At 46.2% G+C, this 25,154-nt stretch overlaps 1 protein-coding gene across 4 annotated transcripts in view; it reads right to left on the bottom strand.

Annotated features, from left to right (window-relative positions):
- Positions 1 to 25,154, bottom strand: part of MUC13 (mucin 13, cell surface associated) — an 818,501-nt gene that overhangs the window by 446,263 nt on the left and 347,084 nt on the right. For all 4 annotated transcript variants that reach the window (XR_015308476.1, XR_015308475.1, XM_086957098.1 and 1 more), the window contains exon 8: positions 986 to 1,092. Coding sequence is in view for 2 of the 4 variants with exons in the window: in XM_086957098.1 (XP_086813224.1) it covers positions 986 to 1,092 (107 nt within the window). In the remaining 2 variants the exon portion in view is untranslated. The remainder of the gene's footprint in view (positions 1 to 985; positions 1,093 to 25,154) is intronic.

Consider the following 25,154-nt stretch of genomic DNA (forward strand, 5'->3'; position numbering starts at 1 on the left):
AATACTGCCTCGCACAATTAACATGGGAAAAATCTACTATCCAATCTTTCCACCTGCCTAGATGTCCAAGCCCATCCACCTTTCTAGCTACACATGCATGGATGGGAGGGAGTACCGTCCCCTCCTTGATCCTAAATTATGAAACAATCTTCCCACTTCACTAAGGACAGAACCCTCCTTCCTACCAGAAGTTTTGGCTTATGACTAAGATGCTTCAATTCTTGGCACCGAGTGCTTAGAAATGCTCTAGTGTATAATGTGCTATATACATTTACCATTTACGTATGTACTTACCATATCCTAGTTTTTTTTTATAGTTAACAAGTAGAAAATATTTGCTTGCCGCAGATGTTTTCTGGTCTCACCAAGCGTTTAACTGAAAATCCCACTGCTACTATTTAAACCGCTCGATATAGGAGAGAGCACACCTAAATTCACGGCGAAACATTTGTCAACTGAGCGCTAAACAATTCCTTCGAAATACTCAAACAATGGAGTGTACTTTACATATTTAACAAAGAGGCTAAGAATAAATAATTCAAGAACGATAAAAAAGTACAACTGCATTAATACACAAAACTGTGTAAAAAGTCTGATATTGACAACAGATGGTCTGCTGTTGAGCTTGGCGAACGGGTACTGCTCACAAACGTTACGTCCACAGTTTTAGAAGTGCCATAGGATATAATGCACTAGTAATGAAGGGGGTGGCATATCCGTTTTGTCTATGACAGAGTAAAGCTTCCACCAAACTCTTAATCTGACTCACAGTGCCTTATCTGCACATACGAAACAGATAGTGGTCGAGAGCCAAGAACAGGCGGTCAGGTACTGCAATAGTAACTTGGGTGTGGTGTTCCTGGATCCCACCAGTCAAACACCCCACGCCTGCAAAATGCATGGAACTCTAATGCTAATTAATGTAATAAATCAAGCATTTTCAAAACTCGTATGATTGAAGTTAACAAAACATGCAATAACTTACAAAGACTTGGACTTCCTGATATAACTCTTTATATTCTGCAGACCCGGGTTCCATAACGGCCGTTGAATATTTTTTGTTTAGAGTTACTGTTCCAAAGAACTGTTTTCCTAAGAAAGCCATTATAGTAAAGTGTTTAGCAACAGTACACATAAATGAGCAAAACGTGCATTTTTAATTCAAGCATACATCTTTCATTTTTAGTCAATGCATTTCCATAGCCTCAATATCAAATCAAATCAAATAGGCTTCATTTCGATATGTTACATATCTTAAAAAGCATTACAAATAGATAAAAACAGTTAAAAAGCCAATGCATAAATAGAAAGCATACAGTTCATATTACAATGGCGCAAATAAATTACATAAGAACAGTCTAAAAATACATATTAAACAAGGTGCACAGAAGGACTTAAAGCTAGTTAGAAGATTCTGCAGGCCTGCTGGGGTTTTTGAGATCAGGAGGATCTAATACGCCATGCCCAACCTAGAAATTTCACCATTCCACATGCAAACAGGGGCCGCGGGTCCGTTTTCAAAATTCGTAGGGCCTCCTTGTGGGATCTAGTCCCAAGCTCTCTAAAGAGTGGTTTCAACCATCTGCGGCGAGAAACTGCATAGGCAGGGCATTCAAACAACAGGTGGGGAACTGACTCTATCCTGGTCTCACAGAAGGGGCAGAAGGGAATTGTCTGTGCCGGGACCTTCCACCTGGAGGTCAGATTCCCAACTGGGAGTAGGCCTACCCTAAATTTAAAGTATAGAGCCCTGTCCCAGGGTTTTAGAATAATATCCAGATACGGCTTGCAAAAGTGCACCTCCTTGACCAAGAGGAAATCCATAGTGGACCTACACAAATTAGCGTTACTATGTCTGCCATCAAACACCCAACTCCAGTATAGCTTCTTCAAAGCTGGCTTGGCCGGGGCAGTTCTGGTAGTCCAAGCGTCTTCATGGCCCAGGTCTGTAAGAAGGTGCTTGACTTCCCTTAACCAGAGGATCTTAGACCAGCCAGGCGTTGAAAGAACTTGTTAAATCCTTCACTCCCCATTTTCTTAATAATTATTTCTGTTCCCCAGTTGTGTTGTGTTCGCCACCTTGTCGGTGCGCCGGGACGCTCCTTCGCTGGAGCAGCCGTGCGTAATACAAATAGCACTAACATAACATAACATAACATTTTAGGCCTTCTGCATAGCTGGACATTTCAGGGACTCTCCAAATATGCGCCCACAAGAGAAGAGGGCGCAACCTCGCCTGGTCACTAATAGGCCGAGTACCCATATCTAGGAGGAGTGGTAGAGTTGGCGTACTGTAGGAGAGCCCCATTAAGTCCTTGTGGAATTTGTTTTCTGACCGGGACAACTGGTCCACATTCTCCACACCCCAGAGTTCCGCCCCATAAAGAGCTGCACTGACACCTCTTGCCCTATAGATGTCAAGTACCGGTGCAATGGGTTTGCGGGTTGAGGCACGCTGTTCATTAAGGAGGGTGCCCACCACCCTCTTGTGGGTCAGCAGCATCTTTTGGTGATGACATTTCCAACTCATGGAGTCTCAGAGATGAATACCGAGGTAATCGAACTCCTTGACCCTCTCGAGTGGAACTGAGTCAAGGGTAGGTGGTTTGACGGTATTCTTCGGGGGGTTTAGGACTAGGTACTTGGTCTTCCCTGTATTGATAACTAGTCCCCTAGAATCACAGAAGGACTTAAAGCTAGTTAGAAGATTCTGCAGGCCTGCTGGGGTTTTGGAGATCAGGAGGGTATCATCTGCAAATAAGAGGGTAGGTATTCTCCTGCCAGCCAGGATGGTGCGTCTGCAGGATGTTGTAGCAGGTGCTCCACCACTCCGTTGACATACAAAGAAAACAGAGTGGGGGCTAGCACACATCCCTGGCGGACCCCTCTATTTACAGGAATACGTGATGTTTTTTGTCCCTGGTTACCCCACCTGATCTGTGCAAAGTTGTCAGCATGCAGCTTTATCAGCATGCTTAATAAGTATGGGGGAATTCCCAGTGCGTCGAGCACACTCCAAAGTTGGCTACGTGGTTCAGGTCAAAGGCAGTCCGTAGATCTATAAATTCTAGGTACAGACTGCCTTTGCCCAGTCGAACCACTTTCCAATAAAGCATCATAAGCCTGAATGATTGCTCTATTGTCCCCATACCTGATCTGAAGCCAGCCTGGTAGTCAGAAAGGATATGCTTCTCCTCTACCCACTGCAAGACCCTTCCTAAAACCACTTTACCTGCTACCTTCTGTGTGGAGTCCAGGAGGCTTATAGGACGATAATTAGCTGGCTCCTCCTGGCTCCCTTTCTTGAAAATTGGGACGACCACTGCGCCCTTCCATGAATCCGGGAGAGCTGCACCAGCCAAGCCAGCATTCAGTAAGGAAGCAATAAGTCTCCCCCACTCATCTGGATTGATGCGGAGCAAGTCCCCTGGTAGACCGTCAGGGCCCGCTGCCTTGTTGGGGACAAGAAGTTTAATCGCCTCCACCACTTCCTTAGATGTAAACAGGAGTTCCTCATTAAGCTCAATGCAATCAATGGGGGACTGTTCAGTTGGGGTTACCTCAGTACCCGAAGCCATAGTGTAGAGCTGGGAGAAGTGATCGAACCATGCGCCTTCCGTTATATTGCATGTTATAAGCGAGTCCACGGGTTTGTCCCTAGCTCTTATTAAGTCCCAGATTCCCTTCGAGTCCTTCTTTGAACTTGCCACCTTAAGGTCATACCAAAACTGATTCTCGTGCTCAGCCTTGGCCTTCTGCAATTACTCCTTGTAATACTAATCAGACCTACATCCTTGGCTTTCACCGCCTTAATTAGATCACTTTTGGCAGCGCGACAGGCAGGGGAGAACCAGCCCGCAATACCCTTGGGTCAACCTCTTGCGTTGCCCCTTGTGCCTACAGGATGAACTAAGAACAGTTCGCTTAAGGCGTTGGTGGTTTGGGCAAACAAAGTGGGAACCTCGTGCACACTGAGAGCGGGGAAGTCTAAACGGGGCAAGATGTTAGACATTATGGATTTTATTTCCAGGATCTTCCCCTCATTGGCAGCAATGGTGTTCCATTTCAGGCGCCTGCCACAGTTGGAGGGGCATACTTTGTGTGTTGTTCTCCAAACATGTGGGAGTGGAGCTGTGGTCACCCCCGCCCACAGAGAGGACAGGGACAGAGATAGAGGATTGTGGTCGCTGTCAGTAGACGGTAAGACCACCATATCTAACAGGTGGGCCCAAAGTCTATAGTTCAAGAGAATAAAGTCAATTCATGAGGAATGACCTACTCTGTTAAACGTATGAGCCCCGTTAGGATCTGAGTTTGATCTGCCGTTGGTTGCCCTAAGACCATGTTCCAGACAAAGGGCATTGAGATCAATGGCACTTTGGGTCCAGCTTCTAATTGGGGGTAATGTGAGGGGGGGGGATACCTCTCCTTGCATCGTCCTCCCGGGTACCCAATATATCCTCCATAGCAAGGGGTTCAAATGTACAATTGAAATCCCCAGCCAGTATAACAAGGGAGTCAGCACCACTAGATCTAAGTTCCTCATCAATGCCCGTAAGGGACAGTGTGGATGTACCACCCCTTGAGCCTCTGACATAGATATTAAAGACTTCAAGCACCCTCCCCCCACGCGGCCCTCTCACTGTTATTCTCTGCAAATCTGGTGACTTAGTGGCTATGCATCTAATAGAGAATCCCAGGGAAATACTTGCCCAAATTAGTAGACCGCCAGAGGGGCGGCCCTTCCCACCAGGCGATTGTATTGCGGAAACAAAGTAGGTAGTATAACCCACCTTGTGACATGGTTCCAGGCACCAAGTTTCCTGGAACAAGCAAATCCTGAAAGATTCAACAAATGAATTCCATTCAGGTATGCCTGTATTGCTTGCAAGACCCGCTATATTCCAGCTAACCACCTTCAGGGCTACGTCGCCAGCTCCTCCACGCCCCAGCACTAATTCGCTCACAAGGGGGTCAGGCACAATGCTAGGGGCCTCCTCCGGGACCAAGAATAAAGATACTCCCCCAGGCACCTCGAAGGGAGGGCGTGCAAGCTCAAGGTCTACAGCACCATCCACAGACAGATGATCCACCAACATAGTGGGAGCAAAAGGGGTGCAAGTAGGAGGCCTCACCAGATCCCCACTAGAGGTTGGACTGTCGCTTGATTTCTCACCAAATGCCTCTGCATGCTTCTCCCGTAAGGGGCAGCTAGCACGTCAATAGTTATGCCACAACCGACCCTGCGGCTGGAACGGGCTGTTGCAAAATAGACTGAATTGGGAGGAATTACCACGGGCCTGCCTGCCACCCCGTTCCTCCCACATAGGTGTTCCGACTGGCCTAGTTGATAGATTTGGGGGATTAAAGAAGCTGAGGTCACGTGTGCTTATTACTCCACCGCTACCTGTTGAGCCATGCTCCCTGATGGGAAAAGAACACACATAACTGGCAACCCTTGGGTCCTCAAAATTTACTATGATACAATCCCCGCTTGTGATTTTTGGTCTAGTGCCGATCCAGCCAACTCTCCTTACATAAATTACCCGCCCATCCCAGGTATCAGGCAAGGGTCTATTTTCTTTAAGCCAGAATAAGATTTTATTCAGCAATTCCACATAAGACTCTTGTTTGCCTGGACTAATTTCGGGCACCCCAGTCAGTACTGCCACAAAAGGCTGGCAGTCGGGAGGTAGATTGGCATTTGGAACTATCCCCCCCTTAAGGCCCCTGCCTGACTGCAAGGCATTGGCTGGTACTGGTTTATCTATTTTAGGGGAGGTACTCTCAGGGGCATTACTGGAGGCTTGAGTTTTAATGCTTGCTCGTCCAGGGGTGCCATTAGCCCTGGGACATGTCGTCTTTTTAGCTGGAATAGTATTAGCCTTGGAAGGCTTCGAATTGACTGCGGCATTAGGTGCCAACGGCCCGGGCTTCTTGGCTACCCCTGGACGAGCCGCGGAGTTGGGAGCAGGAACAATCACTACCGGCACAGGTGCAGGACCAGCTATAATATTGGGTATAGGAGTAGGACCTTGTGGGGCGATCGGAGTCTCCCTGCTGTCCGGTCCTCCCCCAGACCTCTCCTCCCTAATTCTTAACTGCAACTTGATACACCATTTTAGGGAGAAGAAGTTGTCTAAGGTTGTTTGCTCTAATTTATCCATCTGCCCTGACAGCCCTTGGATTCTCTCTCATACAGGGAGAAGTAATACTTTCATAATTTTTTCTATATTTGCGATGGAAGTCTTTGGGTGAGGGTGGGGGTGAGGTCCCTGCAAGATCACTAATCTGGTTTGTACAAACATTGGGCACTGTCCCCCCCCTTTGCTCCCGTCAAAGTGTTGGTGTCCCGTCCCACTACCTTTTGGGCACCACCTGGCCTAATGCCTAATCCCCGGGATCTCTTGTATGGTTTAATCAATCTGCCTTTCTGAGGGCTAGCCATTCTTTTTCGTTTAATTGGAACAGGATGTATTTGTGCCTATACTACAAGTGCAGGTTGAAGGGGTGTGTTCACATGGGTAGGAGTTATAACCAAGGACGGTGTAGGGGCAGTTGACTCGCTATCCGGGGGGTCTGGGGCAGCATTGCTTTCAGCTAGATAAGCTTCAGCCGTCAGACTCTCCAACCTATCTATACTTGCTCTTAGAGCGGCCACCTGGGGGTGGTCCAGGGGAGGAGATGCAGGGATTAATGGGTCGAGAGGACGCGCTGGCTAACGGGCCCAGCGATGACCGTTTATTAACAAGGGGTCCTCGAGAAATACGCCGCTCTGTCATAGCGATCTCCTTTTCTATGACAGTGGCCACACGGGTGATAAACTTATCCATGGTGCCAACCAAACCCCCCTCTTCACCCATACCCCCCCTTCTCAAGTTTTTGCCCGATCAAGTTGGCATTGACATGGCAGGGATGGCAGGGTATGGACACAGTACCTTCAGTGAGACTCTTAGTCCTGGAACAGTTGGGGAATAACAGGAGTTCAGGGATCCTTCGCAGCCAAAAGACAGATTTCAGAGGGGTGGCCCAGCCCAGCCACGAACGGCCCCGGACGGCCACAGACGGCCCGCCCTTTGCCCGGGCTTCGTCCGGCGTCCCGCGAAGCGAGGAACTACTCCAAACAAATAGAGATTATGGCGGTCCGGGGGCGGGGCTCACAGGGTGCGCAGGCCAGGTGTCAAGGGCCGTGCAGGGACTCCTGGGAGAGTGAGTCCCTGCAGCGCGATGCTCCACCTCTATTGAGCCGCCCAACAGCCTCACAGCGTCACCACCAGCTGCAAGATGTGCGAAGCGAGGAGTGGGGGCGGCAGCAAAGCCCCAAGTCCACAAGCCCACAGCAAGAAAAAGCGGCGTCCTCAGGTGAGAGTCTGAAGCTCAGCCACGTCAGGAAAGCAAAGTGTCCCTCAATATCAGTATGTCATCATACCAAGAGGATCATATTAGGAAAGTTATATAGAAAGCCAATCCAAGCCAAGTAATCCGATTTCTGTATATCAAGTACATTTAAATACAACTCTAATTGTGTAGGGAAACATATGATAATCATAAGAACACACCATAAGTTAATAACTATCTGTTCACAATATAAAAGCTCACTTCGATCAGCTATTATTCGATTTCTAGATTAAAAAGTGCAAAAGACAAAATAACTGGATGAATGTTGTCTTAAATACTACTATCGTTTCCAATTTGTCAAAGGCCTTTTCATTTTAAAATAATTATTATCGAAATATGAGAAGCAACCAGAAATAATAGTCTACCTTACCCGGTGAAGACAGGTTATAATTCAGTTATAAAATTTAAATTGCCATCTCCAAACTTCACTCGCTGGTGGACACCCCAAAAAAATGACAAATTGCTTAATTTAGAAAAAAATGACCTGTGTCTAGCAGTCAGTGCTTCGGGCCAAATGAATGAGGTTCCATCCATTTTAATGTAGGACCAAACATGCAGGGGCTTTAAATTAGCTAATTGAAAAAAGACGAGAATTCTCTACCAAAAAATGCCTTTAGGAGAACATTCTCTTGCACAAATTGTATTTTTTTTCCTGTAGACGTATTTATCAAGCAATGATCTAAAAGTCAGCAAGCTTCACAAACCCACAAATTGCAATGGTTGATAACTTCAGGCCACTTAAAAGGCAATGCACACAAATTAAAAAAAGAAGTTTACAGTTTTGATCAACACTTACTAGTAGTAGGAGCCAGAAAAGAAAGCTCAAATGCTTTGCTGTCCTTTGTTTAAAATGGGTGGGATGCTTAAATTAATTTCAGTCCGTGGTCAGGGGCATAGGAGACACTAAAATTCTGGGGGGGGACAGGGACAACCTTGTGAACTTTCCATTGACCCTATACAAATCACCACCCGTTAAGCAAATACAGTCGCATAGTTTTGAAGTAAAATATTGAGAAAAGCAGGCATGTAGTCACAGTTTGCATGTATGTTTTATTGTTATTTACATTCACATAGTAATCAGACCAAATGTTAAAAAAACATGTATATGAATCTTGCATCTTCATGCACCAAGCAAAAAAGGTCGCTGACTTCGGGTGAGGGTGTCATGTTTGTAAGTGCATTACTGTTTGAAAAGTACCTGCTGCTGCATTCCTGGTCTCCAGCAATTTTCAGGCAACAATAAAAATGTGAAGATAACTTTGGTGATTAATGATCTTTATTGAGAGAGATCAGAGGTCTGACTACTGTAAGTTTTGACCCATGGTAAGGTAGCCACAATGTGTTAATATGCCTGCTGCAAAGAACGTGTACCAGGCAGATCACAAAATGCATATCATGTAAATAGGTCAGTGAGTTACTGCTTTTGTCTGAGAGATTCTTTTGCTATTTGCAGTTTATAAGTTAAAATCCTAACATTGAACAGTGAGCTATTAACCATCATCAAAGAGCTGCATGAAAACTGCAAGTTATAGATTAGAACGTATGATTTTTACCCAGTCTTTCATTATCCTAAGGTTGGAAAATAGGTTCATTAGGATGGAAATCAATTCTGATTATTAAAGAGAACCCCCAACCATGGTGTTATGTTTTAACTTCTGGGTTGTTGCAAAGCCATCTGTGCCCTGGGCACTCCCCAACTTTTTGATGACTTGTACTGGTGGTACCTCACTCTGACTGACCCTGGCCTCTGACTAACCAGGCCCAGGGCCAGTGCTATGTTGAAAGAGACACTTACAAATAGAGTAAAAACACCTACATACAATAGGGTGCACTATGGTTAGGGTACATCCATGATTGACAGGATCTCTCCTATACGGCCATAATACATAATAGGGCATAGGGATTGAAACTACCTTTAAGTCCCTAGTATATATATATATTAGGGAATAGTGGTTTAGAGGACAGCAGCCCTTCCTGCTCTTGCATGTGTGCACTGCTGTAGCCAGAGGTCAGTTTAAAAGCAGGCCTGTGTTGGAGGACTGCTTTTAAAATGCAAATTGTGCTCAATCTTGACTCTTGGGCTTGGGGCACTTACAAATTGATAAACTACAATGTTGGGGCATATTAGGTATCCCCAGGGGTTCCCCTAGGTGTCCAAGGGGTTAGAGGGGTTAGAGGTCAGGTATCTACAAGGAGGACCCTTATAAAATGAGTGTTAAATGCCCTGCGTTTAGTGCAATCGCACATTTCACTGCCTACATTGTAGTATAGTGCTTCCCAAAATCGGCTTTTGTGCTAGGAGCACTGTGAAGTGAGGATCTGCAATGTTTTGATATAATCAGAACCCCTAAAGTCTTTCCTATGTATTCTAGGGGTGGGGGGATCCTGTAGGTATAAGGAGGATCCTTATATAGGCCCTGGTTTTAAAGAAATTGGCCAGTTAATTTTTCCATTGCAGATGCCCAGCCCATAGGTTAACATTCAAGAGGTTATTAATTAATAACTGGAGAAAGGAAAGCCATACAACTAGGACTCGGAAGAATGTTAATGATAAATGCAACAATGTGGTATTGTTGAATTTATTCTAAAATGTAGAGACAAGAAGTTATAAGACTTTCTTGTCTGCAAGGCACAATTTGTTCTGCTCTCTCTCTGCTGGAAAATCAGCCATGATGAATTTTGGAGACATTCTGCTCTCTTTGGGAAAATAATGCCACACTTTAAAGGATGTGGTCATACCCTGAAGCATTGCCCTGCACCTCATTGGACGGGAGTGTCCTCCTTTTTGACCCAGAAAACTTGGAATAAGTATCTGAAAGGGACAACGCCTCTCAGATGATGCTGCTTCAAACTTGGGAGAAGAAGTGTCCCTGCTGAGGAGTTTGATTTGAACCAACCTGACCCTGGACTGAAGATTGTGCCTGTTGCACAATCTGGAATTACAGTCCTATTGACTACCTTGCTTCAAAAGGACTAAAGTGTGGACTCCCTGCAAGCTTAAGGTTAACAGAGCACAACTGGACCACTAAGAATCCCCAGTCTAGAGAACTACCAGTGAATTTGAAAGGGTTTTGTCCAAGTGGATTGTGGTAACTGAAGTCCATTTCAAGGACCATCTTGGAGATTCCAGACCCTTGGAGTAAGTTTTGGGCACTTTGAGATCCTTTGGAAAACTTCAGGAAGAAGTTCCAGAGGCTTGGAGAAGTTTGGAGCAACTTTGGTAAAAAAGCTTCATAAGTGGACCAACTTACTCTTGCCAGCCAAGTCGACAACCATCAATCATGAGTTGGCCTGCCGTCCAGGTTCCTCCTGCTGAAAAGCTCCAGGGGTCCGACTTCCAGAGTTTGATCAGGCGTAGGCGGAAACCCAAGCTGGTGAACCCTCACCAAATCCGACCTAGTGAAAAGCATTGATGGACTCTGCAAGAAAATATTCTGCAAACATTTCTAATTCCGAACTTAGAAAAGGTGACCGGGGCCAACCATGAGAGCCAAGCCACCCACCATCAACTGTGTTCCAGCCTCAGGGCCGTTTCTAGGTGTATTGCCGCCCTAGGCGAGAATTGAAAAATGCCGCCCCCTCCCCTTTACTACCATCAATCTCCCCTCTGTCATCCAGGTGTTGGGGTATAGATGCCAGCTTTGGCGCCTCTTTATCTAATCTCGAGTCAAATCCGCATTAAAGTAAGTCATTTGTGTCAATTGTTGCGGCTATGGATGTGTTATTGCCCTGTTCTGAGGGTATTAACTCAGTTATGCTATCATGGGCTTCAGTTGGGAGAACAGTAGGGCTACTGGCTTCTACCACCTCCAATCACACCCAACACAGGTAGATACGCAGAATCAAACCAACCCATAGTATGCTGTTTTATGGGGTGAGATTCTCGAGACAGAGCAAGCTTTATCTTAGACAAGATATCACGCAATGCCAGAATAATCTTTTTCGGGGCCACTTCTGGATTAAGGCATGCAAATACTTCTGCCTGCTTGATACGCATCAACTGAGGGTGTTGTGGGAGGAGTACTTATCAATGCACACTCTTTAGTCTTCCCCCAACATAACCTAGATACCCTCTTCATCACCTAAACCTAGTGCACAACCTCCCTCCTTCACACACATCTTGGACATCCTCATCTCAAATAGTTATAGAATCCAACATATAGACAACACACTCAAAACAGATGGGGGGTTGCAGTCATACATAGAACATACTGATCTGGCACTGTTCACAGCTCAACAACACCTACATATTTCAAGCTCTTCTCCTGCCGCTTTTCTCTCTCCATGTCCGAAAAAGCACTCTTACGTGACGTCCAATCTTTAGACTCTGTTTACTCTGAAATAACTGTGCAGACTTAAGAATCTGAAGGGTAGGGGCTTATTGGCAATCATGGGGAGTGAGGCGCATTTCTGAGAAGGATAAACTAAGTAATGGTACATTTCTAATTAACTGTTCTGTAATCACTGGTCCCTGGGAATGGGAATATTCCTGACCTGCTACGTGTTTGGGATGATGGTTACAATTGTAGTGGGTTTTTTGTACTGTACTGTCGGAATTGCTAAAAGAAATACATTCTTAAAAAAACTGCAGACTGAAAAGTTGCATCATTCTGATATTTAATGTAAATGCAAAGTCGCACAGACCTGTGTTTAGCACAATACAAAGTTTTACAGCAAAAATAATGAACATACCTCGTTCACAGGCCCACTCGGTATTGCCTTTCACGTAGGTCCAGATCTCTCCAACACGAAGCCTAAATCGTGTCTCTTTTAGCGGGCCCTGGGGCTTGAACAATGTCTTCCCAAGCGCGAATCTGTGCTCTTTATTATCATATTTTTACAGATACCACAGTGTAGATCTCCAGACATATGGCAGGATTATGAAAACATATCAATTATTGAAAAAAAATTATGAGATGCGCTAAATGCGATTTGCCGATGGTAGCTGTCACATTTCACTCTAATCACAGTCTCTCCGGGCGGTACGCTGTATTCTAATGAGTTCAGCACAAATAAAAGGGGATATTTATTATACAAATGTTCATGCAGGCATGTTTTTTGCCGCCCTTCCCCTTTTGCCGCCCTAGGCGGCTGCCTAGTCCTGCCTAATGGTAGAAACGGCCCTGTCCAGCCTGCATCCCTAGCTCGTACCGCTGAAAAGCTCCAGAGGTTGGACTTTCATAAGTTTGACCGGGAGTTGGTTGCAAGGCAAGCCAGCGAACCCTCACCAAATCAGGGCTGGCTGAGAGCTTCGACAGACCCCGTGAAGAAAAGCTCCAGAAAAGTTTCTAAGTCAGAAGGTAAAAACTTTGACGAGACCTACCGCAAGGAGTAGCCCCGCACAGCTTCATCGTGGCCGGCCTGAAACTTTGACTTTGAGAAGGTCCAGCATGACTAGATGTACCAAAAGGAGATATGTTCTATGTGCTATATCGTGCAAAATTTTTAAAAAGTCATATTCCCAGTTCCCTACATTGGATTTTTTTCATTTTAAAGAGAAAAATATTTTGTATTTGTACAAATTGGTGTTGGATTTTTATTGTGTGTTGTGTCCTAATTATTTACTGAATTGGTGTTTTTAAATGCTTTACATACCTGCTCACAGCCAAGCTACCAAGGGTTGAGCATGAGAATAATTTTCGAAGACTCGTACGGAGGTATATATTGAGGTAGTGTCCTTATTGCCGGGGACTGATATACATTTCCCCTACTATTAACCCACTTTCCAACATCCAGACCAACCACTCTTAAACAATACTGTCTACAAGTATGGATGACATGTGACTCCTACACCCTGTAGTTTTATTTAATATTTCCTATACACAGATTTACACACCTATGATTGACTGCCTCTGTGTAGTGTAAATGATGTAAAGTGCTGACACCCTGCATTGGTATGAGTGGCGCTACATAACTAATTAAATGCATCTGAGAGAGTGGTTATGGAGACTTGAGCACCACTATTAAAGGGTGGTAGTGAGGGAATCCATGGCGGAGCTGGGTTGTTGAACATCAAGGCTGTCTATCTGATTTCATCTCCTGCCTCCTTTATCCACCAACATACTCTCCCTCCACATTATCTCACTCTTCCAGGTGCTTTCCCATCTTTGCTTTCTCCTTTTTCTCAGTTTTCCTTATTTCCCTTCCTCCTTCTGCCAACAACTCTTGATGATGTTCTCTTGTTCGGTTTTACATTTTGGTGGTTTAAATAATGTACTGGTCTCTAACAAAGACTACAGTTACGCCTCACCTGCAGACAGCAACTTAAATTAAGCATCATTAGCTTGCAGCCCACAAAGGAAATGCCAGAGTGGCTATTCTGGCCCTTTCTGCATTGTATTTCCTTCCTGAAGAGCAGATACACCTTTTTCTCTCTTTTCTGCAAGAAACAAGGATCCCAGCCATCTCCTTTCCCTATGGAAGGGAGAAGTGTGCGTGGCAATCAGTCTCTCCGACTGCCAGGGAACCGCCCGCCTTTGTAATATGGCTGGCAGTAATGCAGTCATCAATGGAGGGGGGTCTGTCAATGACACAGTGATGTGGCAGTCCCACCACCATTATAATCACCCCCAAGTTCAACGTGCATGCAAATCCAACATTACCAACCCCTTGGTAAATTGCACTACTAGTGCTGAAAAAGTCCAATGGAGGTACCAATGGACGAGGTGGACTGACCTCAAGGGTCTTGTTACCGCAGTGACAGAGTCACTGTCCCTCTAGTGTGTGCTTCTTCGTATGCCTGCTCACAAGACTGGAGGTAAACTGTATGGATTGTGGTGGACTGGCCTTCAAGGTTAACCCCTTCGCTGCTCATGACGAGCTCAGCTCGTCATGCAGTACACTGGTCGTGTGCTTATGACGAGCTGAGCTCGTCATGCACAATGAGGATCCTGCAAATGCAGCACAGGAGAAAAATCTCCCTAGCAGCCAAGGTGTTAACTCACACTTGCCACCGTTACAGTCCACCTGCTAAGACACCAGGGCTTCTAAGGTCTATCGGGCCTTCTAAGGTGTAGCATCGGAATGAGCTCTGTCAGGAGTGTGGTCAGGTGGACTGGTCATGAAGGCTGAAAATGGTGCCCCAGTTCCAAATTTGGCAGCTCTGGCCATAGTGCCACATCTTCTCTTCTACTGAACACCATACTGCCCCACTGGGAGAAACTGGCACTGCCTTCAGCTACAACCCAATTGTGCTGAGACTCAATTCAAATTATGCATTGGACAGCGGTAAAATGCTGCCTGAAAATAAGTAACAACACCCTGTAAAAAGCAAACACTGAATGCAAGGATGAGCAAAGCATGTGAAATGTAAGCAGGAACAACATGGTTACCTTAACGGTTTTAAACTCATTATTCAGAAATCAGTTTCAATGTCCAATGCTTATATACTTACAACATATAAGCAATTTGGTTTGAAAAAGACCAAATCCCTCAACACAGAGCTGCGGTACACATTTTATAGGCTAAAATAATTAAAACAGTTGAAAACGCTCATATTAAACGTTTTCCACTCCACCTCTCAACCAGGTATTGCAGTACCTTATGAATGGTGCACTTCCCCACCCTGGGAAAACAATGTTGTTCAAAGAAAGAAGATAAAAAGAAAGTAGCGCTTCACCGAAAAACTCTGTAAAGCAGCGCTCAGGTGTATGGGTGCATGGGTGTAAATAACAGTCTGGCCTGTCTGCTTACCATTCTGTATTGCTTTATTTGGTTATCTAATTATTTTTCTTATTTTTTTCTCTCTGTCCCGAGGTTGTACTTTGAAATAGAACCCTTTCAGAAATTGAGGACATTTCCAGCCAAAGTGTTCTGCTCATTTTTTTGGATCCATTTCACGGGGGAACACATAAAGAAAAGGAGAGGCAGGAGAGAGTATGAAACAGCTGTCTTTTGAAATCAACACTTAAGGATAAGCGAGACAGAGAAAGAAAGAGATGGAGGAATAAAGCGAGAGAGAGAGGGGGGGAGGAGGGAAGCTACCAGAGCAGAGCAGGAGAAGAGGACACTGTCCTTGCCTTCTCTGGGCATGACGGAAAATAGTTTTTTTTCCTTCTCTGCCCTTCCCAGACTGGCCAAGCCTTACTGCAGAATAACAAAGGGCAGAGGGCGGGTGGCCTCTTTGACTGCAGGCAGGTGAGGTCACAGGTCACGTACAGGGCCATTAGGTAGCACTTTCTCACGCTAATGGCCCTGCAAAGAACAGAAGGGAGAGGGGAAATTCTTTTGTCCCCTCGTCCCCCTCACCCTTGTCCCCCATGTCCCCCCACTCCAAAATCTGGGGGGGATATGTCCCCCGCGCACCCCACACTTCCTACGCCCATGTCCGTGGTAAATAAATAGTTACTCGGGTTGCTTGCCGCTACAGACAGAGGCCAGTTATGTGCAAATCAGACTTAGTACGGCTCTACTAGGAACAGTCTGGAGTAAGACTCGTTTTCATCAGAGCCAGATTGGCCCTTTTTTTCATAGGTCATTTACCATGTGGGCTGGAACAATTGGAGGCTGGTTTTGAAAGCCCGTGACCACTGCAGGTGCTTCTGTCTAATTTCCGAGCTCCCAGAGGCTAACTGCAACAGTCACATGAGGCTTGGAGAGAGAGAAACCGAGATAGGGAGGGAGTGAACGATTACTGGAGAGAGTGAGAGAGAGTGCATGCATGGGAAGCGAGGGAGAGAGAGCGTGCGAGGACTGGAGAGAGTGAGAGAGAGTGCATGCATGAGAAGCGAGGGAGAAAGCACAAGGACTGGAGAGAGAATGTATGCATGGTAAGCGAGGGAGAGACCGCGCGAGGACTGGAGAGAGTGAGAGAGAGTGCATGCATGGGAAGCGAGGGAGAAATAGAGGGATGGAAAGAGTGAGAGAGAGTGCATACATGGGTAGCAAGGGAGAAAGAGCGCGAGGATTGGAGAGAGTGCATGCATGGGAAGCGAGAGAGAGAACACGTGAGGACTGGAGTGAGTGAGAGAGAGTGCATGCATGGGAAACGAGAGGGCGAGGAATGGAAAGAGTGAGAGAGAGTGCATGCATGGGAAGCGAGGGAGAGAGCGCGTGAGGACTGGAGAGAGTGAGAGAAAGTGCATGCAAGGGAAGCAAGGGAGAGCGCAAGGACTGGAGAGAGTGAGAGAGTGCATGCATTGGAAGCGAGAGAGAGCGCGAGGACTGGAAAAAGTGAGAGAGCGTGCATGCATGGGAAGCGAGGGAGCGAGCGCGCGAGGACTGGAGAGAGGGAGAGAGAGTGCATGCATGGAAGCGAGGGAGAGAGCGCGAGGACTGGATAGAGTGAGAGAGAGTGTGTGCATGGGAAGTGAGGGAGAGAGGGTGCGTTGACTGGAGAGAGTGAGAGAGAGTGCATGCATGGTAAGCGAGGGAGAGAGAGCACGAGAAGATGAAGGGAGGGTGGCTAAGGAAGAGAATTGTTTGAGCATTTTTGTCAGAGCTGCTTTAGTTCCCCAGTGCGGCCGTGATTTTCATGCGGTTGTTCCTTGACTGGAGCAATTACCCAGTGGGTGAGACTTTTGAAAACATTCCACTCAACATCTTTTGGTGCTGCTTTAGAAGGGGGGTTTGGGGGGCAGCAGAGCCTCGAGGTCTGCACCCCGGGCAGATTGAGAGGGGGTGGGGGTGAGATGGCGGCAGCCATTTTGTAGGTTTCGGCTGCCTTGGGAGTAGACCAAAGGCAGCCCAATTTTTGAATACCAGCCCAATGGTAATTTAGGGGTCCCTGCACTTGCCCAGCCACCATTTTAGGTTCTGGTGACCTGGTGGCTGGGAGCGCAGTAGTTGGGCTTTTTTGGTCCCCGCCCTCCCTCCCTGGGCTTTATGGTTTTTGGGGAGGCTTTCCGTTAGGTTTTTAGGATTTTGGCCCGGTTTGGAACAGGTGCGCAGGGGTTTTAAGTTTGTATGTTGTCGCTTGGAACAGGTGCTGGCGGTGTTGTTTTGGAAGTTGGCCAAGTTTGGCTGGAGTTTGGTAGTTTAGCGTTAAGTTGGGGAGTTGGTGTACAGGAACGGGGGAAGGTTAAGCAGGTTGGATGTTTTAAATTGGAGCTCGTTAGTTACAGTTGCAGAAGACAGATAGGATATTAGGTTTTGGGTGGTTAGGAAGTTCAAAGGTTATGGGATAAGATTGTGTATTATGGTTTATTATTTAATGTATTTGAATTTTATGTATTGTATTTTGCAGGGTGGGGGATGTTTTATCATGTGGGGATCGTAGGGGTGGGGGAGGAAAGGCAAGGGGTCAGGTAACTCGATGTTTAGAGAGGATTTAGTTTTGTAAGGCAAAGTGCCAGCTTTAATAAAATTGTGATGTGCACCTGTTTCAATAAAGCGGCCTTTTACACACACAAAACGGTGGTCAGTCTGGCTTGCCCCCTCATCCCTCCCAAACCAGTATTTCAAACCGTTTGATCTCCTCACTTTACTTTGGGGGGCTCATAATTGAGATGAAATTACAAACAGGGGCGGCCTGGCCGTAGCGGGCACCAAGCATTTCCCCAGTGTGCCTCCAAGGTGGGGGGCGGTTTTGGACTCCTAGGGTGCCGTTTTTGTTACTGGGGGCCTGCCGAACCGAAATCGGCCCCAGCAAAGAGCTAGCACTGCCCTCCCCCCCCAAGGGTCTGCCGAGCTCTTTACCGGGGCCAATTTCGATTTCCAGTATGGCTCTGAGTTAACTATATTGACTAGTGCGTTGTGGGTTACTGATGTAATAAAATGTATTGTTGACATAGGGGTAAGTCAAAAGCTGTCATTCTAGCAAATAAATATTTTAAAAACAATGGCCTAAGCAATTCAATTTAAACTAATTCTGTTTTATTCAAAGGACTACGACAGCCACGATTTGAAGGCTAGTGTGGCACCCATAACATATAGCAGCTGAAGCCCGTCTTAGGAAGACCAAAACTTGAGTTTAACTGAGACAAAATCCTAACTTTGCGACTTTTGGTATTCACAAAATGCATTTAGAAGTACTAAAGTTAGGAATCCTAACCTGAGTACCCCTAAATGCCCTTTGTGAATACCGAAAGTCGTAAAGTTAGCCCAGTTAAACTTAAGGTTTGGTCTTCTTAAGACAGGATGTTGTGCTGACGCCGAGATTCGAACCTGGTTCACCCGCTCCAAATTCGACAGCTCTGACCATAAGGCCACATCCTCTCTGCACTTTCATGGTTCGTATTTGGTTCGGGTTCAGGATTACCCCTTTCTTGTATTTGTTTTTATATCCTTTTCCTCACTTGTTACAGCTAGCAGAGTGAACCTAGTGAACTTCAGAAAGCATGCTGATAACACGTCGAACCTTTTTTCTCTTAGAAAAGGGTATAGAGATTCCCTCAGACATTACCTCATACTTGGCACCCTGTTTTCTAATGAATCAATGAGAATTTGCTCATCATGAATGCAGTTATAACTAAGATCATAGTCATTGCAGATTCAGAGCCTGGCCCTCAAACCGTTGACAGAACCGCACGCCTAGGAACTCCCACCCCTCCTAATCAAAAGTAGGAAAACTGTGGATTCTCTTTGTCTCTGAACTCACATCTGTTCCCTAACTCAATGTGGCGACAAATGGTGTAAATATTCAGCTCTCCCTTCTGAAAACCCTCCCTCTCCTCCACATAGACCTGAGACAAGTGCTCGTGAACCCTTGTCCTGGTGCATGCCTCCCCAACTCTAACATCATCTGTCCTTTTTTCCATAAGACTCTAATTGTCATGCGCCAAATACTTTGGAGGCAGAGTAGTCAAATGTTGCCTTAGCTTCAGAAAGCAGGACCATATCAATCCCATCCCTTAAAGCACCACAGTGGCTTCCAGTTGATGCCAGGATTAACTTCAAGATCAAATGCACCACACATAAAGCACACCGGCGCAAACGTCTAGGATACTTGCAGACACTGACACCTGACTTTGTTCTATTCAAGGGCTTTTGCTCAAAGTCTACCCATTTCATTAACTATTTATCCTGTAAGTAGATGAAAAATTAGGCAGATCATAATGTGGCAAAGGGCCAAGACTTTGACACCCTTAACCCAAATCCGATATCTGAATCCAACTACAAGTATTGTTAACAATACGTCTTAAAAATTAAACATTCAAGCTTTAACTGAACAGGGGTTGTGATCGAACAATGTAATCCACAGTTCATTACGTTTGCACCAACAGGAGTCTAATTTACCCTTGAAGCCACTAAACTTGTCTTTGCACATGGCACTCAAAAGTATTCAAAAGGCAAATCGCAGTGCTAACTCAATCAATAAATAAATATATTAAGTAAATAAAGCAGGTTATGAACTACAAAAGTGTATAGGCAAAAAGAGAAACATACAATAAGAAAAATAAAACAAATTACACAGGGTTTTTAAAAATAAGGCAGTAAAGAATAGTGAGTGGCTCTACCATCACATTTAGAGTAAGAAGATATGTGGGACAAGCCTGAGACATTATTTGATTGAGGGTTTCCTAGGCTTTGGTTACCTGAGGTGGGCGCAATTTCTGAGCACTGTTGATTTGGTGGTAATAGGTCAGCGTGGGACAAGGGGGGAAAGGGAAGCCTGCAAGCAAGCAAATGCAACAGTATAGGATATAAGAATTCAGATGCTGTCACATTTTGGGGTCCTGCAAGGTGCATGGTTAGGACTATATCCACCGAGGGTGGCACAAAGGTGGTTTGGATTGGTCTTGTGGGTTTCCTAGGTGAATGTCCTATTACTTACGGGTAATCTTCATTACTTCGGGTCCCGTAGTCCTCGACACCTTCATAACAAAGTGAGATAATCAATCTCACAGACAGAAAAAAAGAACGAAGGGATGCTGGACCTTCCCTCCTCCCTCCCGCAGGGAGTACATAAGCGTACAGGTCCCAGCATTCCCTCTGAAACACCAAGCCATGGATGAAGGCTGGCAGATCGGAAGGGAGGGAAGTCATGAAGGTGTCGAGGAATACGGGACCCGGAGTAATGAAGATTACTGGTAAGTAATAGGACACTACCCCCAGGTCCCTACGTCCTCGACACCCTCATAACAAAGTGAGAAATACCAAAGCAGACCCGGCATTCATCCAAAAACACAATAAACCACCAGGACACCAAAGAAACCCAGAGATTTATTGACAAAACAGAAGAAATCAGGGGCGAACACAGCCCAACACTCCCAAAGCAAAGCAAAACCGCCCTCATTCCCCAGCAGATTGAGAAGGCGGTAATGCCTGATGAAAGACAGAGAGTAGGCCAAGGAAATGACTTGCTTCAGCCAATGACTGATCGACACAGAGGAAGCCCTACCCCCACGCGAAGCAGCCCCAAAAGAGACAAAAAGTGAGTCAGTCATGCGAAACACCGCCGTGCCCTCAAGATAAATGCGCAAAGCTCGGCACACATCCAACAAAGACTAACGGGGACCACCAGGGGAATCCAGAACAGAGCCCAATGCATGCTAGACCAACTCCTGGCACCTGTGAAACTGCGAAGCAACCTTCGGCACAAACAGAGAATCAAGGCGAAGCACCACCCCACCCTCCGAGAAGGACAAGAAAGGCTTACGCGCCATCAAAGCCCCCAACTGGCCAAGGCGACGAGCAGAGGTGATGGCCACCAGAAAAACAACTTTGAGAGTAACGAACTTTAAGTCCACTTCAGCCAAGGGCTCAAACGGAGGAGCTATCAAAGCCCGAAGAACCAAGGGCAAATCCCACAGGGGAAAGGAAGGGCGCGACACAGGACAAGAAAGAGAAAAGCTGCGTAGCAGACAAGAAACCAAGTCCTCACCATCAGAAAGGTTCCCCCAGAGGGCACGAAACGCCTGAACAGAGGCCCACTGGGCATGCAAAGTGGACACAGCCCAACCCTTCTCGAAACCTTCCCACAAAAACTGAAGCATCACCTGCAAAGAACAGTGCAAAGGGCAAAGGCCCAATGCTGAACCCCAGCGACTGAAATGACCCCAATGCCGATCATACGATTTGAGGGTAGACGGCCGACGGAAACGCTGAAGGGCCACCGCTAAATGTTCCGGGTAATCCGCGCCGTCGCCACCCCTGCCTCTCAATTTCCACACCGACAGCCGCAATCGGGGAAGAGGCAGGGACGGGGAAGACCTCAGGGGAGACGGGGACAGGGGAAGAAACCAGGGACCCCACACCGCCAAAAGACGAACCGTCGGAAACCACGACCTCCGAGGCCAAAAGGGCAGGACCACCACCGCCTCCCAATCCTCCAGACACAGGCGGGCCAGAAATCGGGGAATCAGAGCCAGAGGAGGAAAGGCATAGAGAAGGGGGGATGGCCAAGGAATCGACAGGGGATCCACCCCCAACAACCCTCTTGCAGAAACCAGGAGCAGAATTGAGGAAGCTATGCATTGCGCCGGGAGGCAAAGAGGTCCAGAAAGGGAAGACCAAACCTCTTGCACACAAGCCGAAACCCAACCGGGGTGAGAGACAACTCCAGAGTACCCAGAAAGCAACGACTCAGGGCATCTGCCACACAATTGTCCACTCCCAAAATATGAATCGCAGACAGAGACAACAGATGACTCTCCTCCCAACAGAACAGGGCAATGACCACCTGGTTCAAAGAGACCGAACTAACCCCCCCTTGATGATTGCGGTAAGCCATCATCACCATATTGTCGGACCGTACCAAAACATTATGGCCGAGCAACAGCCCCCAAAATCCCATCACAGCACGGGACACAGCCGTCAACTCCCTCCAGTTGGAAGAATAGCAACTCTCCAGGAGGGACCAACGACCCTGAAGGGACCGAGACTACAAGGTTGCCCCCCACCCCAAGGAGCTGGCATCCGTCGTTAAGACCAGAGAAGGAGAAGCCTGCAGAAGGAGACCCCGAGACAGATTGAGCCTCACAGACCACCAAAGAAGAACCGGGAGGACCACAGGAGACACCGGCAGAAGAAAGTCCAAATCGCGGGACAATGGATTCCAGAAAGACAGGAGGTACACCCAGAGGGGGAGCAGGTGAAAACGCACCCAGGCCACCCTAAAGACAGTCGCTGCCATCAGACCCAGAAGACGCAAACAGAGGCGCACCGGAAAGGAACCCCCCGCCTGGAATACTAGGGACACTTGGGTCACAATCCGAGGATCGGGCAGGAACACACGGTTGAGATCCGTACGGAAGCGAGCCCCAATGAAGACCAGGTCCTGAGACGGAGTCAGCTAGCACTTGGGTAAGCTGATCAGAAACCTGTGTCGACGCAACGCTGTAGTATAGTTCCTATTTTCCCTATAGGCTCTGCACATTGGAATAACATAAACAGCAGTGTAGACGTAGGACTGAGGTCATCTAGGTCTCTACTGATTATGTTAGACTTAATTTAGGTTTGCGCCAGCTAGCTCAGAGGTCACTGGAAACTTTTTTGACTGAATAGGAAGTGATCAGCTTCCCTGGCTCAGACAAGAAGGGATTCAGCTTTCGACAACCGCATAAACATGACAACTTTGCTCCCGCAGAATAAGAGTCAATCTCTAGAGTCGTTTGTAACAATAGATAGCTATTTCACCCAGTCAGTTGTGCATATTTAATTTCACCAGGGTGCAGAGAATAGAGAGAAGGGCGTTTTCAATAAAAGGTATTATTTATTGAGCAGTCTTCCTTTTCATGCAAGAGAAATGAATTGCCACAATTGCAATACTTGTTATAAAGTAAAGTACGTACAGTAAAAGGAGTATTATGAAATAAATCTGTAAAAGCATTGATATGGTTTCTTAGCCATAAGGCACTCTAAAATGGATAAAATATATATACATATATACATAGGCTAACGTGCTCAACTGATGCTTCTAAACTACGACTACCCCGGTGTACCTGACCTAAGCCTAATACGTGTTAAGGAGTAAGTAAGTAGCAGTTTAAGTTAAGTAGGTTTGTTGCCAAGGATCTGTTCAAGAATTCTCTCTAAGGGTTTAGTCAGCACTGTACCTTGGGAATAGAATGTAGGAGGTCTGGTATCTCCCTCTCAGGACCCGATATCCCAGTCACCCGCAAGGGTAGGCTGGAAACGCCAGAGCTGGATTTTCTTGGCAGGAGAAAAGACAGCGTCTTTCTCAGCGCGTCAAAGAGGAGGGGCAGCGTCCGTGGGCTTCTCGCTTCTGCTGGGCTCTCGGAAAGTAGATTAGCTGCTCTGCTCCAGAATCACCACCGTGTGTTTGCTTAAGGCAACGTTGGTATATTTATACCTGAAAGGTGCCGAGTTTGACGTAAGGTTTGGACAGAAGACGTCAATAAAGATGTCACTAAGAACTGGCCGTTCTTACAGTGCTCGCAGGAGTTCTATTACAAATCAAAACAAAGCAAGCAGGGCTTTCCCAGGTTGCTGAAGGTTTGGTGTGTCGAAAGAACTCGGTGTGCTCTCTAGGAATCTAAGGAAGTAGAATCTGCCGTGTCTTGGACTGCAGGGGCGATTTACTGAAATGTGGCTCTGATTATTATGCCATTATAGGGATATTATTGATTATAGCCGTATAGGTGCATAAAGTCACAATATTGAATCGGGTTCCTAGATAAAACACATCACCCACTCCTCGGTTTTATGTCCATCAATTACTAAAAACTAAGCAAAAAGATGCATGTGTATTCCAACCCACCCCAAAATACATTTTGCATTCGAAATGGTGTATGCGAAATACACGGAACGTTATAGGTACTGTACGTTTTTAAGCAGTGTAATCATTCAAAAATTGCATATATATTCAGTTGAACGATTTGTGAAAATTACACATGAAATGTCTCTTAATTACAGAAAAGAAGGTCGAGACTATTTCATCACATATAAATGAAATTGCTTGTGAGTGTGCTAGAGGCTGTGGTAACATATTGTCTCTAGATTAGCTAAAAATAGAAGCTCTGTTCTTTATGGATAGTTCTACTGTAAGCAGAGTACGTGTGCCAAAAAAAAGGTAAATATTTTAGAATTTTGGAAAAAATAATTTAGTTTCAGGGAAAAAATAGTTCCAAATGTTTTCAGTAGCTTTTGTTTTTCAAAGCTGAAGGCCGAATTCAGAGTTCAGGGGAACGCTGTGTGCCGGTTGGCTCAAAAGCTATTCTTTTGGTTCAGGGGAGAACATGACTTCAGATAGATGTGCAAAAAAACAGTCTACAGCTTCAGGTGAAAGTTTGACCAAGGATGATAATGCTGTAACCTGGCAGTCGTGAGAATGATTGCTATCATCGATTTCGGGATCAGCAATGCTCACAGAAGGTCGTACCTGGGTAATGTTGCTCTCATTTCTTGCTTCACTGCAACCACCTAATCGTAGTGCAGAAGTCTCAACGAATGCCGTCATCAGGATTGGTAACCGCTGGGGACAGCACGATGCATGAGCCGTTACTGGACTTAGCAAAGTATCGACATCCATTGGTACTGCTGATTGTAGTGTACGACAGGTGTCTAACACGCATTCTTCTCCGCATAGCATACATCGAAGCACAGGTAAGATGCAATTCTGCCATATAGGTCTGAATGAAAGAAACCAGGTCGTAGTCAGATCTCTTAGCCGGGCTAATCCAAGGACTTTAGTTATGCGGTCCCGGTAGTGTATTGCTAGGATCGTTTCTTCCATCGTTGCCGGCGTCATGTCTGCGTTTTGGCTTGCCATATCGGAGCAGAAGGTTCAAAAATAAAATTCCTGCTACGAGTCCCAAAACTAGTGGTAGGCCACCAAAAACCGAATGGACAAAATTGGGAAAGATGCCCAGGACTGCTTCGAAGGGTGTTAACAGTCCTGAAAAAATTGTCTTAAA

Source organism: Lissotriton vulgaris, chromosome 2_1 (genome assembly GCF_964263255.1).
Source record: "Lissotriton vulgaris chromosome 2_1, aLisVul1.2, whole genome shotgun sequence".
Classification (NCBI taxonomy): Eukaryota; Metazoa; Chordata; class Amphibia; order Caudata; family Salamandridae; genus Lissotriton; species Lissotriton vulgaris.